Source organism: Phoenix dactylifera, chromosome 8 (genome assembly GCF_009389715.1).
Source record: "Phoenix dactylifera cultivar Barhee BC4 chromosome 8, palm_55x_up_171113_PBpolish2nd_filt_p, whole genome shotgun sequence".
In the NCBI taxonomy this organism is placed as follows: Eukaryota; Viridiplantae; Streptophyta; class Magnoliopsida; order Arecales; family Arecaceae; genus Phoenix; species Phoenix dactylifera.
In genome coordinates, this window is record NC_052399.1 from 14,750,233 (window position 1) to 14,772,576 (window position 22,344).

Sequence of the window (22,344 nt, forward strand, 5' to 3'; positions counted from 1 at the left end):
TGTTTTCGATTGTATCATCGCAATCATAGTATCTCTGATAGAGCCTATAAATAGACTTCTTTGGAATGAATCCTAATCCAATTCAATCTTTCTCTCTTTCTCACTGGTACTCTGTTTCCCGCAGAGTTTCTTCCGCAGATAGAATTCTCCCCCTCTTTACTTTTATGCTTTCTATCTTTTCTTCTTTTTTATCTTTTCTTCTTTTATAGGCATCTAAAGAAGTCGATCGGGTCAAGCTTCCCCAGCGATTGTGCTCGTTAAACAAGAATCGGGTTGAACTGGATTGTTGTACCTTGGGGACAAGATCACCACAAACCCGCATGTAGAGAGCGAATCACATTCTTATGATAGTGTATATTACACGTCTGGATCCAAACAAGCTCTTTTCAATCTTCTGAATTTATTTTAATAAATTATTCTTTTATAAAATAACTATATAGCAATTTCTAGATAATAGTTTTTTCAACATATACAACCACTAGCATCGGATAATAAGAGATCACGTACCATAAGATGTATCAGCATCGCTGACTTCCAAATCATTAAGTCATAAGAATCACAATATATTAGAAGACCATCTAGTCTGCTGCATTATTAGCTTCATTGTAAACATGAACAACCTTGAACAATCATAACATAGAAGTCATCTTGTTAAATCTCTCAAGATAGGATGGGAATCATCGTGGAGAGAGAACGGCTCAAATATCCAACTAATCATTGAGTTCTACACAACTTCTACAATATTAGTTAACAACTAACTTCAAGCTTCTCTAGAGATTCATCATTTAAGTGCTCATTCATCCAAGTTGATTGCATGCATAAGAGATGTTTGGATACCCCCGATTATTTTTCACTTATGGATGCAACTAAAAATAGTGGAGATCATCAATAAACTAATGGGTTGTTTTTGTGCCCCTTGAGGTTACACTGCGCTGCCATACACTATTTAAGATAAAAAATGAAAATTTCTGCACATTAACCAATCAATTCAAGGTTTCCACAATCTAAGTGCTCCCAAGTCCTGACATCTCTAGGAGTTTGGGCTATAGATTGTGGAGCAGAGATGCCAAAATTGACCTAATCAAAAAAATTTAACCTAAGGCAATTCCATTTGGATCAGGTTTGAGTCAAGAGTTTACTAGTTAGGGTTGATTAGGGGCCAAGACTATTGACCCAAATTTAAATCGTCTAAGTATAAGCTAAATTTTTGATATGAGTTGGATCATAAAGGTAGATTTCTATTTAGGTTGAAATAGTTTAAGTTTTGTCAAGTCATGTTCTTGGGTAAGAATTTTTTGAGTAGTTGGTCTTTTTCTCAATGCTAGTTATTTACATTATTTTAAAAATCTTGTAGAAACCAGAAATATTAAATTTGATAGGTTAACTTAGATTTATTAAGAATTAAGTTTTACAGAATAGATCAAGGTCAAATAAGTGATTCCAAATAACTTGTAAATGGTTATAGCTCGATATTAGATCAAATTAGGCATTGGATTGAGATTTTGTTTGTTGGTGTTGTTGTCGCTAGATTCTACATTGAGGTCGGACTTCGTCTACAGTGTGCTGAGGTCAGTTGGAATCAAAGTGCACTGAGATTAGATGGGACCAAAATACTTTGAGGTCGATTGAGAGCAAGGTGTAAGGCAGGATCAACCTGCAAAGAAGTTTACTTGCCAAAAGATTTTCGGCAGGGAATCCTTCAATGCTTAAGTTAGAGATCTAGAGCCACGATGGGAGAAAGAGAATGAGCAGAGAGTAGCAGATTACTTACATAAGGTTTCCGAATCATTTCTATATATATGATGAAATTAGTGTCCGTTACCTGGTTTATCAAGCAATGCTATAACTGCATGATAACAATCGATCGTGCATTAACCACACAATAACGCCTCGCCATAGTTAATACTTGGCGATAACTGTACCGATTGTGCGTCAACTGCTATACTGACGTAGCTATTATTGCCATTCATATAATGATCTTTGACGTTATTCTTGTGCCAGACCGACCAGAGTGGAAGGTCGGTCCATACCAGACCTATTTATCTCGGTTAAGGAGGTCGGTTAATCCGAAGTTGAGATGATCAATATTCTCCCCATCATGTGTTCTTATATGACCAATTCTGAACCTAATTTGGTCCGACCCATTGTGATACCAATGGCAGTGGATGCCCCTTCGCAAGTGCATGGACATGGTATAGTTACGCAAGCTGTTATAGGGTGATTAATCCATGTACCAAGTCCTAAATCTAATTTTTCCCCTCTATAGAAGTTAACCCGAGAGCCGTTTTGACATTCCCATCATGTTCCACACAAACAAACACGCACTTAAGGAAGATATCCAGCGAAAATTTCCCCACAAAAAAACGGAAAATATTCAGCAGAAGCAAAAAGAGGCTCCTTTTCTGGGTTTTTGAAGGAAACAGGGGGCCCTGGGACTCGCGGACAAATCAGCCAGGCCACGGTGATACCCTCGCTGCTCCGATCCGTGAAGGCAAATAAGGTCCGGACCGAAGCCCTCCGGAGTTCGGAGAAGTCGAATCAGCAGCGGCACGACGCGCCATGGTACTCTCTCTCTCTGGTCTTGATCCTTCCCACGCTAGCGTATATTTTCCAGGTGTCTATTTTCTCACTGTCGACTCACGACGCCTTACAAGCTTACTTCTTTGAATCGATTAGGTTTCTTTCAGGATAACTTTGATATTTCTGGCTTAATAGGCGATCGAATTTGATTCGGTAAATATCAGGAAGAACTCCTTTCCCCTTTTGGTTCTCGTTAAATTTGACGACTGGCGTGCGAATCGTGAATATGTTGACTTCCTGATAATAAGCTGTGATTTCTAATTCTCCAGAATAATGGATCTGAGTGGTCGTAACGGATAATGAATTAAGAAAGAAAAGTAATGGAGACAAGGTCCCCCAAATAGAGTTGGGACAAGGGTTAGTTCTCGTGGTTAGTACAAGATGAGGAATTTTATGCTTGTTGACCCTAATGGGGAACTGCATAGCATGGAAATGTCTTGAGTATTTATGATACCGATGTTTTTGATGCCTCGTTATGTTTGGCTTGTGAAATTGAAGTTTTGTGCAAATAATTTCGTGGCAGTATCTCCTGATGACACTTTGGACCATGTTGCATAATTATTAGGCTAGAAAAGGATCTGGAAGGAATGGTGAAACCGAGGGAAGGTCCTCATCATGTGAGACTTTGCAACATTGTATTATCTTTAGAAGCTATATTTCATTCTACCTACTACATTTATATATCAGCGCTGGAAGGTGCAAAATACAGCTCAAAACTGAAGTTTAATACATCAATCATGGAGACACACACCAGGGCAGGATGAGTAACTACTTGCTGCTGGGACAGTATATGTTGCACGCATAAGGTACCACTATGCTCCTCTCAAAGAGATAAGGAATATGCTATCCTATCAAATTTGTAGCCTCAAAGCTCTATAAAAAATTTTTGCGCATGGATGGATTGAAGCAATAGAAGAATATATTGTCTTGAAGCTTCAAGGCAAATGGAGAGCTGGTTGGGGGTGAGGGTTAGCATGAAATTTGGTGCCCACAAGGGGGTAATTTTGTAGAGGGATGGATTATAGGTCGTTAGGTAAAAGATTTTGATTCCAATACTCTACATTTATAGATTCAACAGGCAGAACACAGTCCAGCTCTCTCAATATAAATAAATGTATCTTTGCATATGAGATGTTGAGGCAAAGTTGATAAACAAATTCTGGCTTCTTTTGATAAGATAAGAAACCATGTACTGACATAAGTAATGGTAATGAAATCAGCATATAACTTAACAACATCTTGAATATATTAATTTTGTTTTCGACTGATCGTTAAAAGGCTTAAAAGATGGAAATACTCTTTGTTGTTTCTATTTTAATAAATGTCTCCATAGAACATGTATAGCTAGCTAGTATTCGTGCTAGAAACACTTAGGCGAAATGCTCTGGACATTCTTTATCTCATCCAAATTATATCATGTATGCTGTCCAGAAACAGGAACTTTTGGCAACTTGTTTTGGGTAGGAATTTTTTTTTATTCATGTACAATTATTTGTGAGCTCATTACCGGAGTCTTTAGATCCATCATATGATAGTCAACTTTAAAGACCACGCAATAGCACGTATCTGGTAGGATAGTGATTACGGGTATCGATCCACAGGGATTGGGGTACAGCTGTTTTTCTTTTTTTTTAAAAAATAAAATATTTAAAAAGGAAGAGTTGGTGAAGAAAATTAAACTAAGGAATTTTAATAAAGCAAAATGCTATTAAAAAGATATCAGTTTGGGAGAACCTAGGGCAAGGAATTCACCACTAACATCGGAACAAGGGTTATTTATATTTCAATTTATTCTTGGATAAACATGCACATTGGCTACAAGCCTAATAAGCATTTGAATAAAAATTCACAAAAGTAATTTGGGCATAATCCATCTTCGGTTGGCATGAAATGTCTACCCTAATCTAAGGTGGTAGCACATTGCATCTTCCCTAAGCATGGACTATCTTATATTTACTTAGTGATCATGAAGAACAGTTGTATAAACATCATATTTAAAATCACAGAAATTAAATATGAGATGAAATAAAATATTCATTAAAAGCAGAATAAAGTTTATACAACTCCAAGAATAGAAATTAAAAATATAAAAACCCTTGGCCCTTTGTTAGGGCTACATCCAGCCCTAGTGAAGAAATCAGCCTTCCATGAAGTTGTGGGCGGCAGCAGCAGCACAGCAGCGGGCTCCCGTCTCTTCCTTCATGATCAGCTCCCTTTCTTTCTCCCTCAGCACTTCAATCTTATATTTTTATATACATGGGAAGTTATTCCTAAAATAGCCAAATTACTCTCTCCCTTTACTTTTTCTTTCTTCCCGTGGGATTGGCCTGTGAGAGAGATGATATCCTCCGAAAGAGAAGAACTCTTCTTTATATAGGCTCTCCCTCCTTCTCTCTTCTCGGTTGAGATGAGGATGAATCACGCCAAAGTCGCAGGGGGTTGCTGAGAGGATCTCGGACGCGGCTGGCGACGTGGCTCTGTTCGGCTGGGAGCAGGAGACTCGGAGAGGATCACGGGACGTGGTTGGGACGCGCTGAAGACGCGGGGATACAGGGGATTCGGGAGTTGGGGAAAAACTCGGAAGGTTGACGCTGGGTTCTTGCTAACGGAAGGAAGAAAACGGACTGAAGGAGCTGGGAAACAGGGGATTGTGTTCACGGTTGGGATAAAGATTGGATCCGCGGGAGATTCGGACGCGGAAGGAACTGGGAGCGTGGAGATTTGGTTCAATCCGGAAGTTAGAAGGGGCTGAGAACAAGCTCTGATCCGTTGAAGCAGGGGATAAGGGTGGCAGGTGGGTAGCTGAGAGCGGAAGAAGATCTCGGAGGAAGAGGATTACGGAAGAAGATGCTGCCGTTGGGAAGAAGATGATGAGACTGATTCGGAACAGGGGATCGGTTGGAATTGGTTTCGAAACAGGGGAATTTGATTTGCTGGCTGGGATGTTGTGGATGAAGAAGGGGTCTCAGGACGTTGGGAGGTTGGGTGGTCGTTCGAAGCGTACATCCCGGCTGGCAGGAAATCATGGGAGAGATAATCGGGAGCTGGGGAACCGTGGAGCTGGGAGATGAACCGCAGATGGGGAGTTGGGATCGATCCGAAAGAAATGGAGTAGATCTCGGACGCGGGATGAACTGGGACGGAAGGAGATGATGTTGCTGGATCCAAATGAAACGCACACGGGTGGAAGCGGTTTGGGATGCAGAAGCTTCGGAAAAGGAATTTGAATGGGATTGAAGCTGGGAGTTAGGTTGGCGATGAAGACGGGATGCAGGATACTCGGGAGAAGATGGGAGAGATGAAGCTTTGGAGATGGGCGCTGGGACTTGGCTTCGGGTGAGGGGAATCCGGAAGCTGTTGGAAGGGATGAAGTCGGGTGAGATCCTGAGATGGCTGGTTGGGAACGGAACTGGGAGCTGACGAGAGGTGGATTACTTCGGAGAAGGAAAGAGATGGCTCTGTTTATTGGACACGGAAGATCTCATGCGGGATGCCCACGGATCACGGACGCAGTTGAATGTGAGTGGCTGAGGTGTGAAGTAGAGGATGTGAGGACGTTGCTTGGAATGGTGGGCTCTGCTTCACGCGCCGGGAAAGGAAGTTGAAGTTGGGGCCGACTCGGAAGGATGTGGAGTCGACTCCAATTAGTTGGGGTCGACTTGAGATGGCTGGAGTCCACTCCAATGAAGTTGGCTAGGAGGATGGGTCTATTTTGAGGTTAAAAACAAAGGAAGTTTGGGTATGCATGGAGAAAAAAAAATTGATGGGATGCAGTGGGTCCAGGCATCATCCAATTGAGTTTGATTCGACCTGCATGCATTAGGCTTGATCAACAAATAATCAAATCAAACTTGAATAACCTTGGATAATTTATTAAAATGCAATTATGAAGGTAACACATTTTTTTTTTGGTTGAATTTACAAAATATGTGAATTAAAATAATGATAAGTGCTATAAATAAGATATTAATTTATGTATTATTTAGCACTTATCACACCCCCCAACCTACATTTTGCTAGTCCTCAAGCAAAAATAGAAAAAGAAATTATCTCACTTTCGCAGGAATCGCGATTGCATTTACCGTATGCAATAAGGCTTTAAACCCCTAGGTGGCCCTAGTGGACGAGTTTTGTCTCGTGAGGGTTTCCGGCTCAGATACCCACAAACTGCAGTCGAAAGAATTTTATTTTATTGATTTATAAAATCTAATTTCAAATGCATAAGTGCCAAGAATTTCAAAAGCACACAAAGTTTTAATTACTAAGTCAGCCCAAATCCTAGGTCAAGATGCAACTTAAGTTGAAATTATTAAGCTTCCGTTAGAGAGTTGCAAGACTTCTTTATACTTGGGTGCTTGGTGATATCTGGACCATACACAAGCTAAGGCTTTAGATCCCCAAAATACTGCTAAAGCTAGTAGCTTCCAAGAATTGGTCAGATAAGACCTAATCACTGATTCAAAATCATCCTACCTTGCAGGATTTCGAGAGTTGTGGATATTTACTTTAATACCTCATGGGCTTTATCTGTAATATTCCAGTTTACTCGAATTTTTACAACGACGGCTTTCACACTATCGTCTTTTTCAAGGTCAATATTATTTTCTCTTTTTCTCTTTCATATTTTTTTTTTTTTTGATTTTATAAATAAATTATGCACTTTTTCTCTTGTAATGATTCCTCCATGTAGCAGCATTCAGTCAACACTCCCACACCAGATGGCGTAAGGTGTTGGGCATCAAGACTCCCCTACGGACCTATGCTCGGGTTCATCATCACAAGCCCGCTGACCTTTGACAATAGGTAGCCCTTTTCGATGTACCTGACTAAATTCACTCTTTCTTTTTTTTTTTTTTTACTTTGTTTTAATAGTGAATTAGATAGGTATGATTCATCAGGACTCAAGGTTGCTACCAGACTTAACAACATCATGTTGAACCTAACCCCTAGAAGTGCAGGCCATGTGTTTGTGAAATTCCAAAGTAAAAATTATCTTACAACTTACTAAAAGAACTTTTAATAAAAAGAACTCAAATTGACTTACTCCTGACTAGTTATTGGGCTTTTTAGATTTTATATACTTTGTGCGTTTATCATTTCAGCATTAAAGCATAGAAATTAGGTTTTTTTTTTTTTTTTTTTTGAAATTCTTTTTTTTTTTGAAATTCACTTAAAAATGTGAAAATGCGAAAAATTCCTTCAAAAATTCAAATCCTATTACCCCCCAACCTAGATCAGACATTGTCCTCAATGTTTTTGTTTTTTTTTTTAATTTTTTTTTTAAAAAAAATTTAAAATATTTATTATTATTATTATTTTTTTTTTGTTTTACGAAAATATGATGCATATGGAGGATAGAAGCATTGTACCTTAGTTGCATCAGTAATATGAGGACTTCTGAAAAAAAAATAACAAGAAAATGTGCAAAAATAATCTATGGAGATTGGGTTGCCTCCCAACAAGCGCTAAGTTTAATGTCTTCAGCCAGACACAGTACATCCTTATTCATCCCGATAAATAGGATCCATTAAATCAAGGGATTCAATCAACTGTCCGTCTGCAACACATTCTATATAAGGTTTCAATCTTTGACCATTGACGTTTAGGATACGACCATCACTGAGGTTTTGAATTTCTACTGCCCCATGAGAAAAAACTTTCTTAACTAAGAAGGGGCCATCCCACCTAGAGCGAAGTTTACCAGGAAAGAGACGCAATTTAGAATTGAATAACCAAACCTTTTGATTAGGCTCGAAAGACTTGCGGTTAATGTATTTGTCATGGAAAGCCTTAGTCCTTGCCTTGTATATTTTAGCATTTTCATACGCTTCATTGCGTATCTCTTCAAGCTCATTAAGTTGAAGTTTCCGGTTAGAACCAGCTGCAGCCATATCAAAGTTAAACTTTTTAATGGCCCAAAAAGCTCTATGCTCGAGTTCTACGGGTAAGTGGCAAGCTTTTCCAAAAATCAGTCGATAAGGAGACATGCCAATAGGAGTCTTATAGGCAGTACGATAAGCCCAGAGAGAATCATTTAATCTTTGAGACCAGTCCTTCCTATCAGGGCGTACTGTTTTCTCTAAGATGTGTTTTATCTCCCTATTAGAAACTTCAACTTGTCCGCTTGTTTGGGGATGGTACGGGGTGGCAACTTTGTGGGTGATTGAATATTTGCGAATCAAAGCTTCAAAAGATCGGTTGCAGAAATGTGATCCCCCATCACTAATGATAGCTCGGGGTACGCCAAAGCGACTAAATATATTTGTTTGTAAGAACTTAATCACAACCTTGTGATCGTTACTCCTAGTGGCAACTGCTTCTACCCACTTCGAAACATAGTCAACCCCGACAAGAATGTACTCAAAACCAAAAGAACGCGGGAAAGGGCCCATGAAGTCAATACCCCATACATCAAAAATTTCTATAATTAAAATGGGGTTAAGTGGCATCATATCTCTACGGGTGATTGTACCCATTCGCTGGCATCGCTCACAAGTTTGGCAAAATTTGTGAGCATCCTTAAACAAAGAAGGCCAATAAAATCCACTCTGTAAGACTTTAGCTGCAGTTTTTCTACCACCAAAATGTCCTCCGCAGGCTTGGGTATGACAAAAATTAAGAATACTCTGAAATTCACATTCCGGCACACATCGACGGATTACTTGATCTGGGCAGTACTTAAATAGATCAGGATCATCCCAAAAGTAGAACTTAACTTGCGAAAAGAATCGATCCTTGTCCTGCTTGGACCAGTGATCGGGAATTTGTCCTATGGCAAGATAGTTCACTATGTTAGCGAACCAAGGTGTTTTCATTTGTTGTACCTCAAACAATTGTTCATCGGAAAAGGAGTCATGAAGTGGTGAAATGTTATGAGGAGGTTCGAGAATGATCCTAGACAAATGGTCTGCTACAACGTTTGTGGTGCCTTTCTTATCACGAATTTCTAGATTGAATTCCTGTAACAATAGGATCCATCGAATTAGGCGAGGCTTGGTGTCTTTCTTTGAAAGGAGGTACCGGAGAGCAGAATGATCAGTGAACACAATAACCTTGGACCCTAAGAGATAGGACCGAAACTTATCCAGGGCAAATACTACAGCTAGTAATTCTTTCTCAGTAGTGGTATAATTCAATTGTGCATCTGAGAGTGTTTTACTAGCGTAGTAGATGACGTGAGGTAGCTTTTCTATTCGTTGTCCTAAAACTGCCCCAATGGCATAGTCAGAAGCATCACACATAAGTTCGAATGGAAGGGTCCAATTGGGAGGTTGTATGATGGGTGCTGTAGACAACTTAGATCGGAGTTTTTCAAAGGCCTCTTTACATGCTTCATCAAAAACAAAGGGTGTATCCTTGGCAAGGAGATTGCACAAGGGCCTCGAGATTTTGCTAAAGTCTTTAATGAAGCGACGGTAAAATCCAGCATGGCCAAGAAAAGAACGAATTTGTTTCACAGATTTGGGTGGAGGAAGATTAGAAATTAGATCAACTTTAGCTTTATCCACTTCAATCCCTCTTTTGGACACAATGTGTCCCAAAACTATTCCCTCTTGGACCATAAAATGGCTCTTTTCCCAACTTAGCACTAGATTGGTTTCCTTACATCTTTTCAGGACTAGGGCTAAATTACTAAGACAATCATCGAATGAGGGGCCAAAAACTGAAAAATCATCCATGAATACTTCCAGAAATTTTTCTACCATGTCGGAAAAAATTGCCATCATGCATCGTTGAAATGTCGCAGGTGCATTGCATAGTCCAAATGGCATTCTTCTATATGCAAATGTTCCGAATGGACATGTGAAAGTGGTTTTCTCTTGATCATCAGGATACACGGCCACTTGGTTATATCCAGAATAACCATCTAAGAAACAGTAGAAACCCTGACCGGCTAATCTTTCCAATATTTGGTCAATAAAGGGTAAAGGAAAATGGTCCTTCCTAGTCATGGAGTTTAACTTCCTATAGTCGATGCAAACACGCCAGCTAGTGGTCGTGCGTGTAGGCATTAATTCTCCTTCTGCATTTTCAACCACAGTAATGCCCGACTTCTTTGGTACTACTTGAGTCGGGCTCACCCAGTTGCTATCAGAGATAGGATAAATGATTCCAGCATCTAGCAACTTTACTACTTCTTTCTTGACCACCTCTTTCATGTTAGGGTTAAGTCTCCTTTGCATTTCACGGGTTGGTTTTGCATTTTCTTCTAGGTGAATGCGATGCATGCAAATAGATGGGTCAATCCCCTTTAGATCAGTTACAGACCATCCAATTGCATGTTTGTGTTCTCCGAGTACACTCAAAAGTTGACTCTCCTGTTTGTCAGATAGGTTAGCTGCGATGATTACAGGTAGGGTATCTTCGGGTCCCAGAAAAGCATACTTAAGGGTTACCGGAAGTGGCTTTAACTCGAGTTTGGGAGGGGACTCGATGGAGGGGCACTGTAGTGTACTAGAAAGAGTAGGAAGAGGTTCATATCGGGCATGCCAGAGATGAGAATTTGTGAGAGACGGATTGTCAAGTAGGACATTGACTTCTTTTATGGCATTGTTTAAATCAAGATTATCAATGTCAAAATGGGCTAGACATGCTTCCAGAGGGTCATCTGCCAGAATATAGGGAAGGGCTTCTTCTACAAGATCGTCCATTCTGTCTATTAGAAAACACTCATTTTCCCTTGCAGGTTGATCGGAGGCGTGGCATACATTCAGTTTGACTTTCATGTTCCCAAAGGATATATCCATCACCCCCGTTCTACAGTTAATACATGCATTGGCTGTAGCTAGAAAGGGACGACCAAGAATCATGGGGATCTGTTTCTTGAGATTGGGCACAGGTTCCATATCAAGGACGATGAAATCGACTGGGAAATAAAATTTGTCAACCTTGACTAAGACATCTTCAATTGTTCCTCGTGGTATTTTAACAGATCGATCAGCCAATTGTAGGGACACCGAGGTAGGCTTTAATTCACCTAATCCGAATTTTTCGTAGACTGAATAAGGAAGAAGGTTAACACTCGCCCCTAGATCTAATAATGCTCGATCAATAGGATTGTCTCCCACCACACAAGAGATGGTAGAGGCACCAGGATCTTTGAACTTAGGAGGGGTTTTGTGCTGAAGGATGGAGCTCACTTGTTCAGTCAGGAAGACCTTTTTAGGCACATGTGTCCTAGATTTTCGTTTCTGTGTACAAAGGTCTTTAAGAAATTTGGCATAAGATGGAACTTGTTTTATAGCATCAAGGAGAGGGAGGTTGATTTTGACTTGTTTGAATACCTCCATTATTTCTTCCAACGAAGTTCCTTTCTTGCCAAAGGCAGAAGGTGTATTCAGACACTGGGGGAAAGGAGCTTTCAGTGTAAACGGTGTGGTTGATACTGGACTAGATGGCGACACAGACGAGTTTGCGTTCTCTTTAGGCACAGTCATATTCTTATCTTCATTTTCTTTATGTTCTTTTTCTCCAACCTTATTATCTACAATGCGTCCGCTTCTTAAGGTGGTCATGGCATTGGCTTGTTCATGGGGAACATCATTCGGTTGAGTCTCTTGAGCCATGTATTGCCCTCTCGGGTTACTCACTGGTTGGCTTGGAAGCTTGCCTTCCTCTCTTTTATTTAGTGCACTCGCTAACTGCCCTAGCTGGGTTTCTAATTTAGCAATAGACTGGGTATGGGAGTGCAATAATTGTGAATTGGCTTCGAGTCCTTGAAGAGCAGTTAAAACCTTTTGCTCAAAAGCCATATCTCTTTGGGGTGCTGGAGGAGGGACATGTTGAAATTGTGAATAGTGAGTAGGAGGGCGGTTTGGGTGAACATTCTGGAATGGTTGAAAGTTTTGAGCATAAGGTTGGGAAGTATTGGAAGTCTGCTGCTTCCAAGAGAAGTTTGGATGGTTGCGCCACCCCGGGTTATAAGTGTTAGAATACGGATCATTACCTGGTCGGGACTGTGCTTGGGCAGCATTCACTTGTTCTTGCACAAATTCAGGGAATTGTGCTGCCGAAGGGCACTCAAAGACAGTGTGAGATGGGCTAGAACAGAGAGTACATACTTGTGCTTGATGAAAGTTTGCAAGCTGTTCTCTAGACATTAGCTGGTCCAATTTTTGGGATAGTGCATCTACTTTCTCGGATAGACCTATGGACTGGCTAACTTCATATATGGTCCCTTTTCTTTGAGAACTCGGGGGTGCTTGACGAGCGGAGGAGGCATGGTGGAGGGAATTTTCATTAAGGTTCTCAAATAATTGCCATGCCTCATGTTCACTTTTAAGCATGAAAGTACCCCCACAAGAGGCATCAACCATTTGACGGTTTCGTTCAGACAATCCATCATAAAAACATTGCACTAATTGCCATTTGGGTATTTGATGATGCGGGCATTTTCGGAGTAGATCTCTAAATTTTTCCCAAGTTTCATGAAATTCTTCCCCATCAGATTGGGAGAAGCTCGTGATAGCACGCCTAAATTGGTTTGTTCTTCCTATGGGAAAATATTTCTTTAGAAATTCATGTTGCATTTGAGCCCATGAAAGAATTGAATTGGCTTCTAATGAGTGGAGCCATTGTTTAGCTCTATCCTTAAGGGAAAAAGGAAACAGCCTAAGTTTCAGAGCATCATCAGTGAAGTTCTGAATTTTGACAGTAGTGCAGATCTCAAGGAACTCATCCAAATGTTTATATGGGTCTTCATTGTTAAGTCCATAAAAAGAGGGAAGCATTTGGATGACACTAGACTTAATTTCAAAATGTGCAGCAGCGGTGGTATCAGGTAGTCGAATACAAAATGGAGAGGTATAAATAGAAGGAGTGAAGTACTCCTTTAACAGTTTGGGTTGCTCTTCAGCCATCTTGATAGGTGAAGCTGATCCTATAGTTCTATAGGTACGGATTTCGGCTCGAAGGGTCCTAATAGAACGCTCTATTTCAGGGTCAAAAGGTACTAATTCAGGAGATTTGGAACGACACCCTAGCATACACTAAGACTCATCTGATTAGTCAAATACAATCAAGCATGCACTAAAAAGAAAAATACATCAATTCCTTAAGTTCTCCCTAAAATCACTAGACAGCTCCTAACTGGTTTGAAGAGGGCACCTAAGCCTCCAATCCGGTCTAATGACTGAGCTGACCAGGTAAGCTCCCAGGTAAGTGGGGGGGTCACGATGCTTTGCAAAGGTCCCACTTAAAAACCACTTGCCTCGAACAGATGAACTGTCTCCCTTAAAGGGACAAAGCTTGCCTAGACATCAACTGAGCCACAGAGCGAAATTGGTGCAACTTTCGGTGATCTTCGTCCTATTGAGCTCGAATGTCCCTAGGGGCCAACGTCTACTTGATTTTAATTAAGGTGAAAGCTATGTGGGAATTGATTTACCTAGTTTGGGCAAGAATCTGGTGATGAAATCCAGTTCTTATCTTGTTGGGGTGATTGCCCTTACTATGTGCAAATTAATTGGTGGATGTGTACAAGCATGCATTCACACTTTTGCTGAATTTAAAATCAAACAATCACCACACAAGGAAATTTAAATAAGAAAGGTTTAGATGTTACCAAAGGGAATTTTCCAGCAATTTTTTTTATTTTCAAAGCAAACCTCTACAGCCTCCCTTTTCCAGCAGTTCTCTTTTTGATTGTCCCAGAAGCTCTCTTTGATTCCTGATCAAATAAAACCAAAATAAAATCAAGAATTAGTAAAAAAGAAGGAAGGGGATAATTAAAGTAAAAAAATAGAAAAATATTTTTATTTTATTTTAGATATATATTTTTTTGAAAGTTTTTTTTTTTATGAAAAGAAAAACAACTATGCTACCAATCCCCGGCAACGGCGCCAAAAATTGATAGTCAACTTTAAAGACCACGCAATAGCACGTATCTGGTAGGATAGTGATTACGGGTATCGATCCACAGGGATTGGGGTACAGCTGTTTTTCTTTTTTTTAAAAAAATAAAATATTTAAAAAGGAAGAGTTGGTGAAGAAAATTAAACTAAGGAATTTTAATAAAGCAAAATGCTATTAAAAAGATATCAGTTTGGGAGAACCTAGGGCAAGGAATTCACCACTAACATCGGAACAAGGGTTATTTATATTTCAATTTATTCTTGGATAAACATGCACATTGGCTACAAGCCTAATAAGCATTTGAATAAAAATTCACAAAAGTAATTTGGGCATAATCCATCTTCGGTTGGCATGAAATGTCTACCCTAATCTAAGGTGGTAGCACATTGCATCTTCCCTAAGCATGGACTATCTTATATTTACTTAGTGATCATGAAGAACAGTTGTATAAACATCATATTTAAAATCACAGAAATTAAATATGAGATGAAATAAAATATTCATTAAAAGCAGAATAAAGTTTATACAACTCCAAGAATAGAAATTAAAAATATAAAAACCCTTGGCCCTTTGTTAGGGCTACATCCAGCCCTAGTGAAGAAATCAGCCTTCCATGAAGTTGTGGGCGGCAGCAGCAGCACAGCAGCGGGCTCCCGTCTCTTCCTTCATGATCAGCTCCCTTTCTTTCTCCCTCAGCACTTCAATCTTATATTTTTATATACATGGGAAGTTATTCCTAAAATAGCCAAATTACTCTCTCCCTTTACTTTTTCTTTCTTCCCGTGGGATTGGCCTGTGAGAGAGATGATATCCTCCGAAAGAGAAGAACTCTTCTTTATATAGGCTCTCCCTCCTTCTCTCTTCTCGGTTGAGATGAGGATGAATCACGCCAAAGTCGCAGGGGGTTGCTGAGAGGATCTCGGACGCGGCTGGCGACGTGGCTCTGTTCGGCTGGGAGCAGGAGACTCGGAGAGGATCACGGGACGTGGTTGGGACGCGCTGAAGACGCGGGGATACAGGGGATTCGGGAGTTGGGGAAAAACTCGGAAGGTTGACGCTGGGTTCTTGCTAACGGAAGGAAGAAAACGGACTGAAGGAGCTGGGAAACAGGGGATTGTGTTCACGGTTGGGATAAAGATTGGATCCGCGGGAGATTCGGACGCGGAAGGAACTGGGAGCGTGGAGATTTGGTTCAATCCGGAAGTTAGAAGGGGCTGAGAACAAGCTCTGATCCGTTGAAGCAGGGGATAAGGGTGGCAGGTGGGTAGCTGAGAGCGGAAGAAGATCTCGGAGGAAGAGGATTACGGAAGAAGATGCTGCCGTTGGGAAGAAGATGATGAGACTGATTCGGAACAGGGGATCGGTTGGAATTGGTTTCGAAACAGGGGAATTTGATTTGCTGGCTGGGATGTTGTGGATGAAGAAGGGGTCTCAGGACGTTGGGAGGTTGGGTGGTCGTTCGAAGCGTACATCCCGGCTGGCAGGAAATCATGGGAGAGATAATCGGGAGCTGGGGAACCGTGGAGCTGGGAGATGAACCGCAGATGGGGAGTTGGGATCGATCCGAAAGAAATGGAGTAGATCTCGGACGCGGGATGAACTGGGACGGAAGGAGATGATGTTGCTGGATCCAAATGAAACGCACACGGGTGGAAGCGGTTTGGGATGCAGAAGCTTCGGAAAAGGAATTTGAATGGGATTGAAGCTGGGAGTTAGGTTGGCGATGAAGACGGGATGCAGGATACTCGGGAGAAGATGGGAGAGATGAAGCTTTGGAGATGGGCGCTGGGACTTGGCTTCGGGTGAGGGGAATCCGGAAGCTGTTGGAAGGGATGAAGTCGGGTGAGATCCTGAGATGGCTGGTTGGGAACGGAACTGGGAGCTGACGAGAGGTGGATTACTTCGGAGAAGGAAAGAGATGGCTCTGTTTATTGGACACGGAAGATCTCATGCGGGATGCCCACGGATCACGGACGCAGTTGAATGTGAGTGGCTGAGGTGTGAAGTAGAGGATGTGAGGACGTTGCTTGGAATGGTGGGCTCTGCTTCACGCGCCGGGAAAGGAAGTTGAAGTTGGGGCCGACTCGGAAGGATGTGGAGTCGACTCCAATTAGTTGGGGTCGACTTGAGATGGCTGGAGTCCACTCCAATGAAGTTGGCTAGGAGGATGGGTCTATTTTGAGGTTAAAAACAAAGGAAGTTTGGGTATGCATGGAGAAAAAAAAATTGATGGGATGCAGTGGGTCCAGGCATCATCCAATTGAGTTTGATTCGACCTGCATGCATTAGGCTTGATCAACAAATAATCAAATCAAACTTGAATAACCTTGGATAATTTATTAAAATGCAATTATGAAGGTAACACATTTTTTTTTTGGTTGAATTTACAAAATATGTGAATTAAAATAATGATAAGTGCTATAAATAAGATATTAATTTATGTATTATTTAGCACTTATCATCATATTGTACATACCCATAATATGTTTAAGCAAATAGTCAACCTAAGTTTTTGCTTCCCTCTTTGGATAGTCGTCTCTTTGTGCATGTGTGCTTGCCCACTCATGCATATTACTGTGTTCGATTTAGTTACTGCATGAAGCTTTAGCCAAGTGCCTTGATTTAACCCTATTATTCCACTTTGTATCTTAAGGAACACGTTTAAGGACAAGAAGATGGAGAGATGACCAAAAACAAAATACTAGTAAAGCTAACGGAGTTTTGAAGCTTTTCTAGTTATATTGCTCAATCCAAATCCATTTACAAGGAATGCAGCATAGATGCTTTCAAAATCCTAGCTTAGTTTTTTTTTCCCGTACTCCTAAAAATTTTCTTTAGGTTTGTTATGCATGCTCAGTGGCAGGAATGTCATCACAGGACTATTTTCTATTTTTTAGGATTCAAGTAAAACAAGAAAAGAGTGGTTCTGTAATGGAATGATAATTGCCTTTTGCTAAGTGTGAAAAATATGGCAACATTCTTCCGGAGTTGAGATCCATGAATAATCGAAAGAGGAATTAAATTATCTATGACGCTGGGATTGCTGATTTGAAAATTAATTAGAAAATTTCGAAAGAACTGACAAATTTAGGTTTTCTTGCATTCGTTGAGCAATGCTATTATCAACGACACGTGGCATGCTGCTATGAAGACAGACCACATAGGGTTCCTTTACTGTGCCTGTGGCCTGGGAGGGGACTGATAACAGCAGTGCTCCTATTGACTAGAGGCTCTATGCTGCTTTCTGTCCTTGTCCCCAATGATGTTGTTGCTTAAGGGAACAATACTTTGTTCTTGCTGCTAAATCAATATTGAGTGGCCATTATTCTGCTTGAGTGAAGGGTTTGGTCTCCTGGTCAGGTATGAGGTATGCTTGAATAAAAGCCCTGCACTCAGATATGCCACTCATACTTCTAGTGATTGATGGCTCCATTATTGTCATAATATCATTTGCAACTCTTTCCTTGTGTGTTAGATATGACTTTAGATAGGACTGCATGAATAAGATAATGAAAGAAACTAAACACATAACAATTAGTCAATGCAACAAGGAGTCAAAAAACAAACAAGTCAGTGTATTTGTATTTTTGTTTAACTCTTCGCATGTGTTACTATCAGTGGAATTGGATTTTATCATTGCTTTCTGAAGTTTTATGTGGGTTTCAAACTTGTATTTACTGGGTCCAATGCTTAGAAATTTTGTATGCATAGAATGTTTGGTTTGGAGTGTCTTCTAATTTTTAAATTGTATTGGTGTATCTTTTTAGGATGACCCAGAGCTAGCAACCATTAGGCAAAGAAGAATGCAGGAGTTAATGGCACAACATGGCATTGTAAGTCATCCCATTGTCGGTAACTAAAATCTATTAGAACATTTCATTGTCCTCATACTTTTGATAATTTATGAGGTATCCTATTTTTGAATCAGGGAAATCAACAGAATGCAGATCAGCAGAAAGCACAGGAAGATGCCAAAAGGTACAATTGTGTCCTTAATTCTGTTTGCTAATGGTCTCCAATGCTTAAAAGCTTGCAATTTACGCTATCACCTTAAGCAGTCTCATTTTTAGAGCTAAATGTGATTAAATTACTAATTTAGGGAAGCAGAGGAACGAAGGCAACTTATGCTTAGTCAGATTTTGTCTGCCCAAGCAAGAGAAAGACGTAAGTTGTTTAACCAGAAACATATTCTTTTTGGATGTGGTCATTTACTATTCAAGAAAAATTGCAATCTACTCAGTAATTATACTTTACATGTCCACTGAGCCCTACTTCTGTCATTCTGGTATGATTTTTATTATTCTACTGGGTTATAAATTCTCATGCATTCACTGTGATGTTGGTGTGAAAAACAGTTGGTTCAGAAAATAATTCTTTCTGGTAAGAAAAATGGATTATGAATAATGCTATGATCACAACCCTTGTGACAGACAGCCCTCACAAATCACAATTTATCCCTTTTGGGATGAAGCATCACATTCCTGGTGGTCTTCCCCTGGCAAAGCACAATTCATTTACCGCCGAACTGTAGTTAGGATGGTACTACCTTTGTAGGCAAGGGGCAGAGTTCGATTCAGAAGGTCATCGACCTTCCTTTTGGAATCCTGTTCTCACTACTCCAGTTTCACAAGCATTAAGCTTTTTTCCTGGGGATAGGGGACCTGGGTTTTGGCCTAGATGGAGGGAGAGTACGGGTATAGGGTAGGGTTTGGAGTTAGAGCCCTTTTCTGTTCTTACAAAAAACGAACGAAAGAAAAAAAGCAACAAAATTCATGCAATCTTCAGTCCCTGGAGGGGGACTTGTGAGGGTAGTCATCATAGCATTGCACATTAAGTAACATCATGTATGCAGGGATGCATATTTAGTAGTACAATGTGGGTGTTGAGTATTAAAAAAATCAAATTAAGCGGCATATATTATGCTATTATAAAAGTTAATATAGATGCACTTTGTTTGCTATCTACTTATGTAATCTTTCAGTTGTGTATGAGTGACATCAGTTTGTAGGAGCTTAACCGCAGGATGATGATAAAGACCGTAGAGGAGGAAAAGAAAACAAATCCACATGCCTGAAAGCATATCGGAAATTTTGGATACCTACCAGCAATGGGTTTTAGGGAGAGAGAATGGACAGGATTAGGAAGACGATCCAAACCTGTAATCCCAAAATTTTTGAATACCATCATCTCTTTATGGGGTGATTTCGGGTATTCTGAAAAATCTCAGGACTGTGGGACTGGATTGCCCCAATTCCTGACCAATTTTTCCTTAGTAAGTTCAACTCTTCTCAGCCCTAGGCACCATGTAAGGGAAATAATACCGATGGGACATTCGAGCTTCTAAATAGCTCATAACTGCTATTATTTATTTTGCTGCATTTCCATTGTGATGGTGTTGCAGGTCGGGAGGCTAAAGTCAATGTTATTGCTATTATGGATTGAGGTGCCTGAGGCAATGAAACCAAATCCAAATGGTCCAATATGTACATACATGCTAATAAAAGATGTCTCCTGCTAAAAGAGATCTTTTCTTTGGTATGTCTTTTTTGGCCCCACAACCCATTTGTAGTAGATGTCGAACCATACCATGAATGCTTTAGATGTTTCAATTTATCATCGCAGTGTATTCCGCAGCTTGATCTTCAGCTAACGATATTGTTTAAGCTTTTAGGATGATGATGATGATGGTGGCGGTGATTTCATGTTAACAGTTGCTCGAATTGCTTTGGTTAAACCTGAAAAGGCAAGAGGTGTTGAGGATGTTCTCCTACGAGCTGCTCAAATGGGACAGATGACTGAAAAGGTAAAGGAAAACATAGGTATCATATCTAAGCGACTTGGAATGATACAATTCAAACTAAGCCTGCTGTTTTAATATTTATTTATTACATTTGATACTGGAAAGACTCTGGGTTTTATGTCATCCATAGGTATCTGAAGAGAGGCTCATATCACTTCTGGAGCAGATCAACGTCCAAACAAGCAAACAGACCAAAGTGACAGTGCGTACCTTGCCTTTCTTTTAACACATACATCTTACTTCTCAAGCCTTTTATCTGACCTTTCAGCGTTAATATGAAATTTTCAGTTTAGATATATAACAAGCATCGGCAGCAAAATTCATCTATACCATACAAGTCATATTTATTGATTCTTAACTTTTCTTTGGTTCTTCAGATTCAGAGGCGTCGCAGTGTTCTTGAAGATGATGACTAACGGGCATGGATGGTTTTTGAACATTGCAATAAACATATGGCCTTAAATCCTTGGATTATTTATACTATAGTTGATAGCTTAACGAGTGATTGAATTATTTCAAATAGGCAAACATTAAGAGTGTAAACTTGTGTGGAGGATGGGATTTTTCTTTGTATGTTGTTAATTTGTTGTTTCTCTGTTTACTTGTTATGGCATTACTTTGTGCTTAATCAGTGATGTGCATTGGATTAGCTGTGGACTTGGATATCAGACTGCCATTGGTTACCAGCCTTCCCCATTCTACGAGTAGGGCTTTGGTCAACAAAGAATTCTTTTTAATGATTTTGTTAATTGATTGCCTCATTATATTCCTTTCAAATTGAAGCTGCATTCTGAACTTGTATTAGATGGACCTGATCCATCTGATAATTTCGTGATCATCGAGTGCAGGTCGACTCTCTGGCTGTAGTTTTGTTATCGTCGGCGTGGCAGGGACCATGCAAGGGTCCAGTTCTCGTTTTCTATAGGTGTCAACAAGTCTTCGATGTCAGCCTACACTGTACTGCAGAGAACGTATTTTGGTCGTTGGCTATTGCTGATCTTGTCCATGAGGGCACCGTGTGTATGATAAGCCTTAGCTATTTACTCTACTGGTCTTTATGCTAAATAAATAAATACCACCTTACTTAGCAAAAAAAAGGGAAAAGTATCACCTGCAAGCCTTGATTTGCAATCCATCCGATCGGATCTGACCCAATTGACTTGTAGCTTACTTCTCATCACTTGATCTTGATCTGGCCTGACCCTACAATATTATTAATATAATGTAGTTTAGGTGGGGAAAAAAAGGAATGAAAATCTATCTTGCTGGTCTATTTTAGTTGTAATTGAACGTGACCTATTGAACCCTACATGATCCCTAGGTACTTAACCCTCACTAGTTTGGTTTGGGTCAAATCTCTCGCTCTTCCAAGATCGTTACAAGTCTAGATCAAAATATCTAATCCCAAGCACTAACGAACCCTGAACTTCACTTGATCGGAGCCAGGCCATTCGGTCGGCCAGTTTTTGCCTCGTCTATTCCCTTTCTTCACAGTCCAGGACAGGATGTTATTAATTAGACATCAACCAACCTCAAAGGAGAACCAGTCACCAACCACACAAATAGATCCATATTTTTTTCCTTTTTTTTCGGGATTCTTCATGGGCGACTTTTCTGAAAAGAGTTTTAGAGAAGATAAAAAAGATGAATCGTGCCAATTCCAGGTTCGTACAGGAATTCAGATCGCGTTTCTTCTCAAAGGGTTCATGTGGACCTAGATATGCTGCTTTGGATTCTCCCACGTGCTTGTCTTGGCGCTAGAATCCAACATGTTGCTGTCTGTCTGCCAACCAGCCTCTCCAAGAAAAGAAAGTTGACACACATGTCGCTCGATAAAAAAAACAAACCGAATTTATGAGGTTCATGTGCACCTAATTATTAGACTAAAAAATAAATGGCTCTCGTTCAGCCTTTTTGGCCGGAAGTTTCCCATTTGTATTTTAATTCTAAGAGAAAAAAAAATACCCCATTTAAATTTCATTTCAATTCTGGTTTCGACTCCAATCAGGAGCCAAACACATGAAAATATGATCATTCCAATGACCAAACGCACCTTCAAAGTTTTCGACGACCCTTTCTATATAATGGTCCAAAAATTTATGCCAGACCTA

At 40.2% G+C, this 22,344-nt stretch overlaps 1 protein-coding gene across 8 annotated transcripts; it reads left to right on the forward strand.

Moving 5' to 3' along the window:
* Positions 1 to 2,297: 2,297 nt before the first annotated feature.
* Positions 2,298 to 20,901, forward strand: LOC103703415 (DNA-binding protein DDB_G0278111-like). Of its 8 annotated transcripts, none has more exons than XM_039129002.1 (8): positions 2,315 to 2,562; positions 2,677 to 2,733; positions 18,201 to 18,266; positions 18,362 to 18,411; positions 18,533 to 18,597; positions 20,105 to 20,236; positions 20,364 to 20,435; positions 20,611 to 20,901. In XM_039129002.1, exons 3-8 carry the CDS (start codon positions 18,259 to 18,261, stop codon positions 20,647 to 20,649), a joined length of 366 nt encoding a protein of 121 aa, XP_038984930.1. In that variant the 5' UTR covers positions 2,315 to 2,562; positions 2,677 to 2,733; positions 18,201 to 18,258; the 3' UTR covers positions 20,650 to 20,901. The 8 variants fall into 8 exon arrangements, with proteins under 8 accessions (XP_038984933.1, XP_038984932.1, XP_038984930.1 ...); XM_039129003.1 differs by having other exon boundaries at positions 2,321 to 2,562; positions 20,145 to 20,236; XM_039129001.1 differs by lacking the exon at positions 2,677 to 2,733 and having other exon boundaries at positions 2,316 to 2,562.
* The last annotated feature ends 1,443 nt before the right edge of the window (positions 20,902 to 22,344 follow it).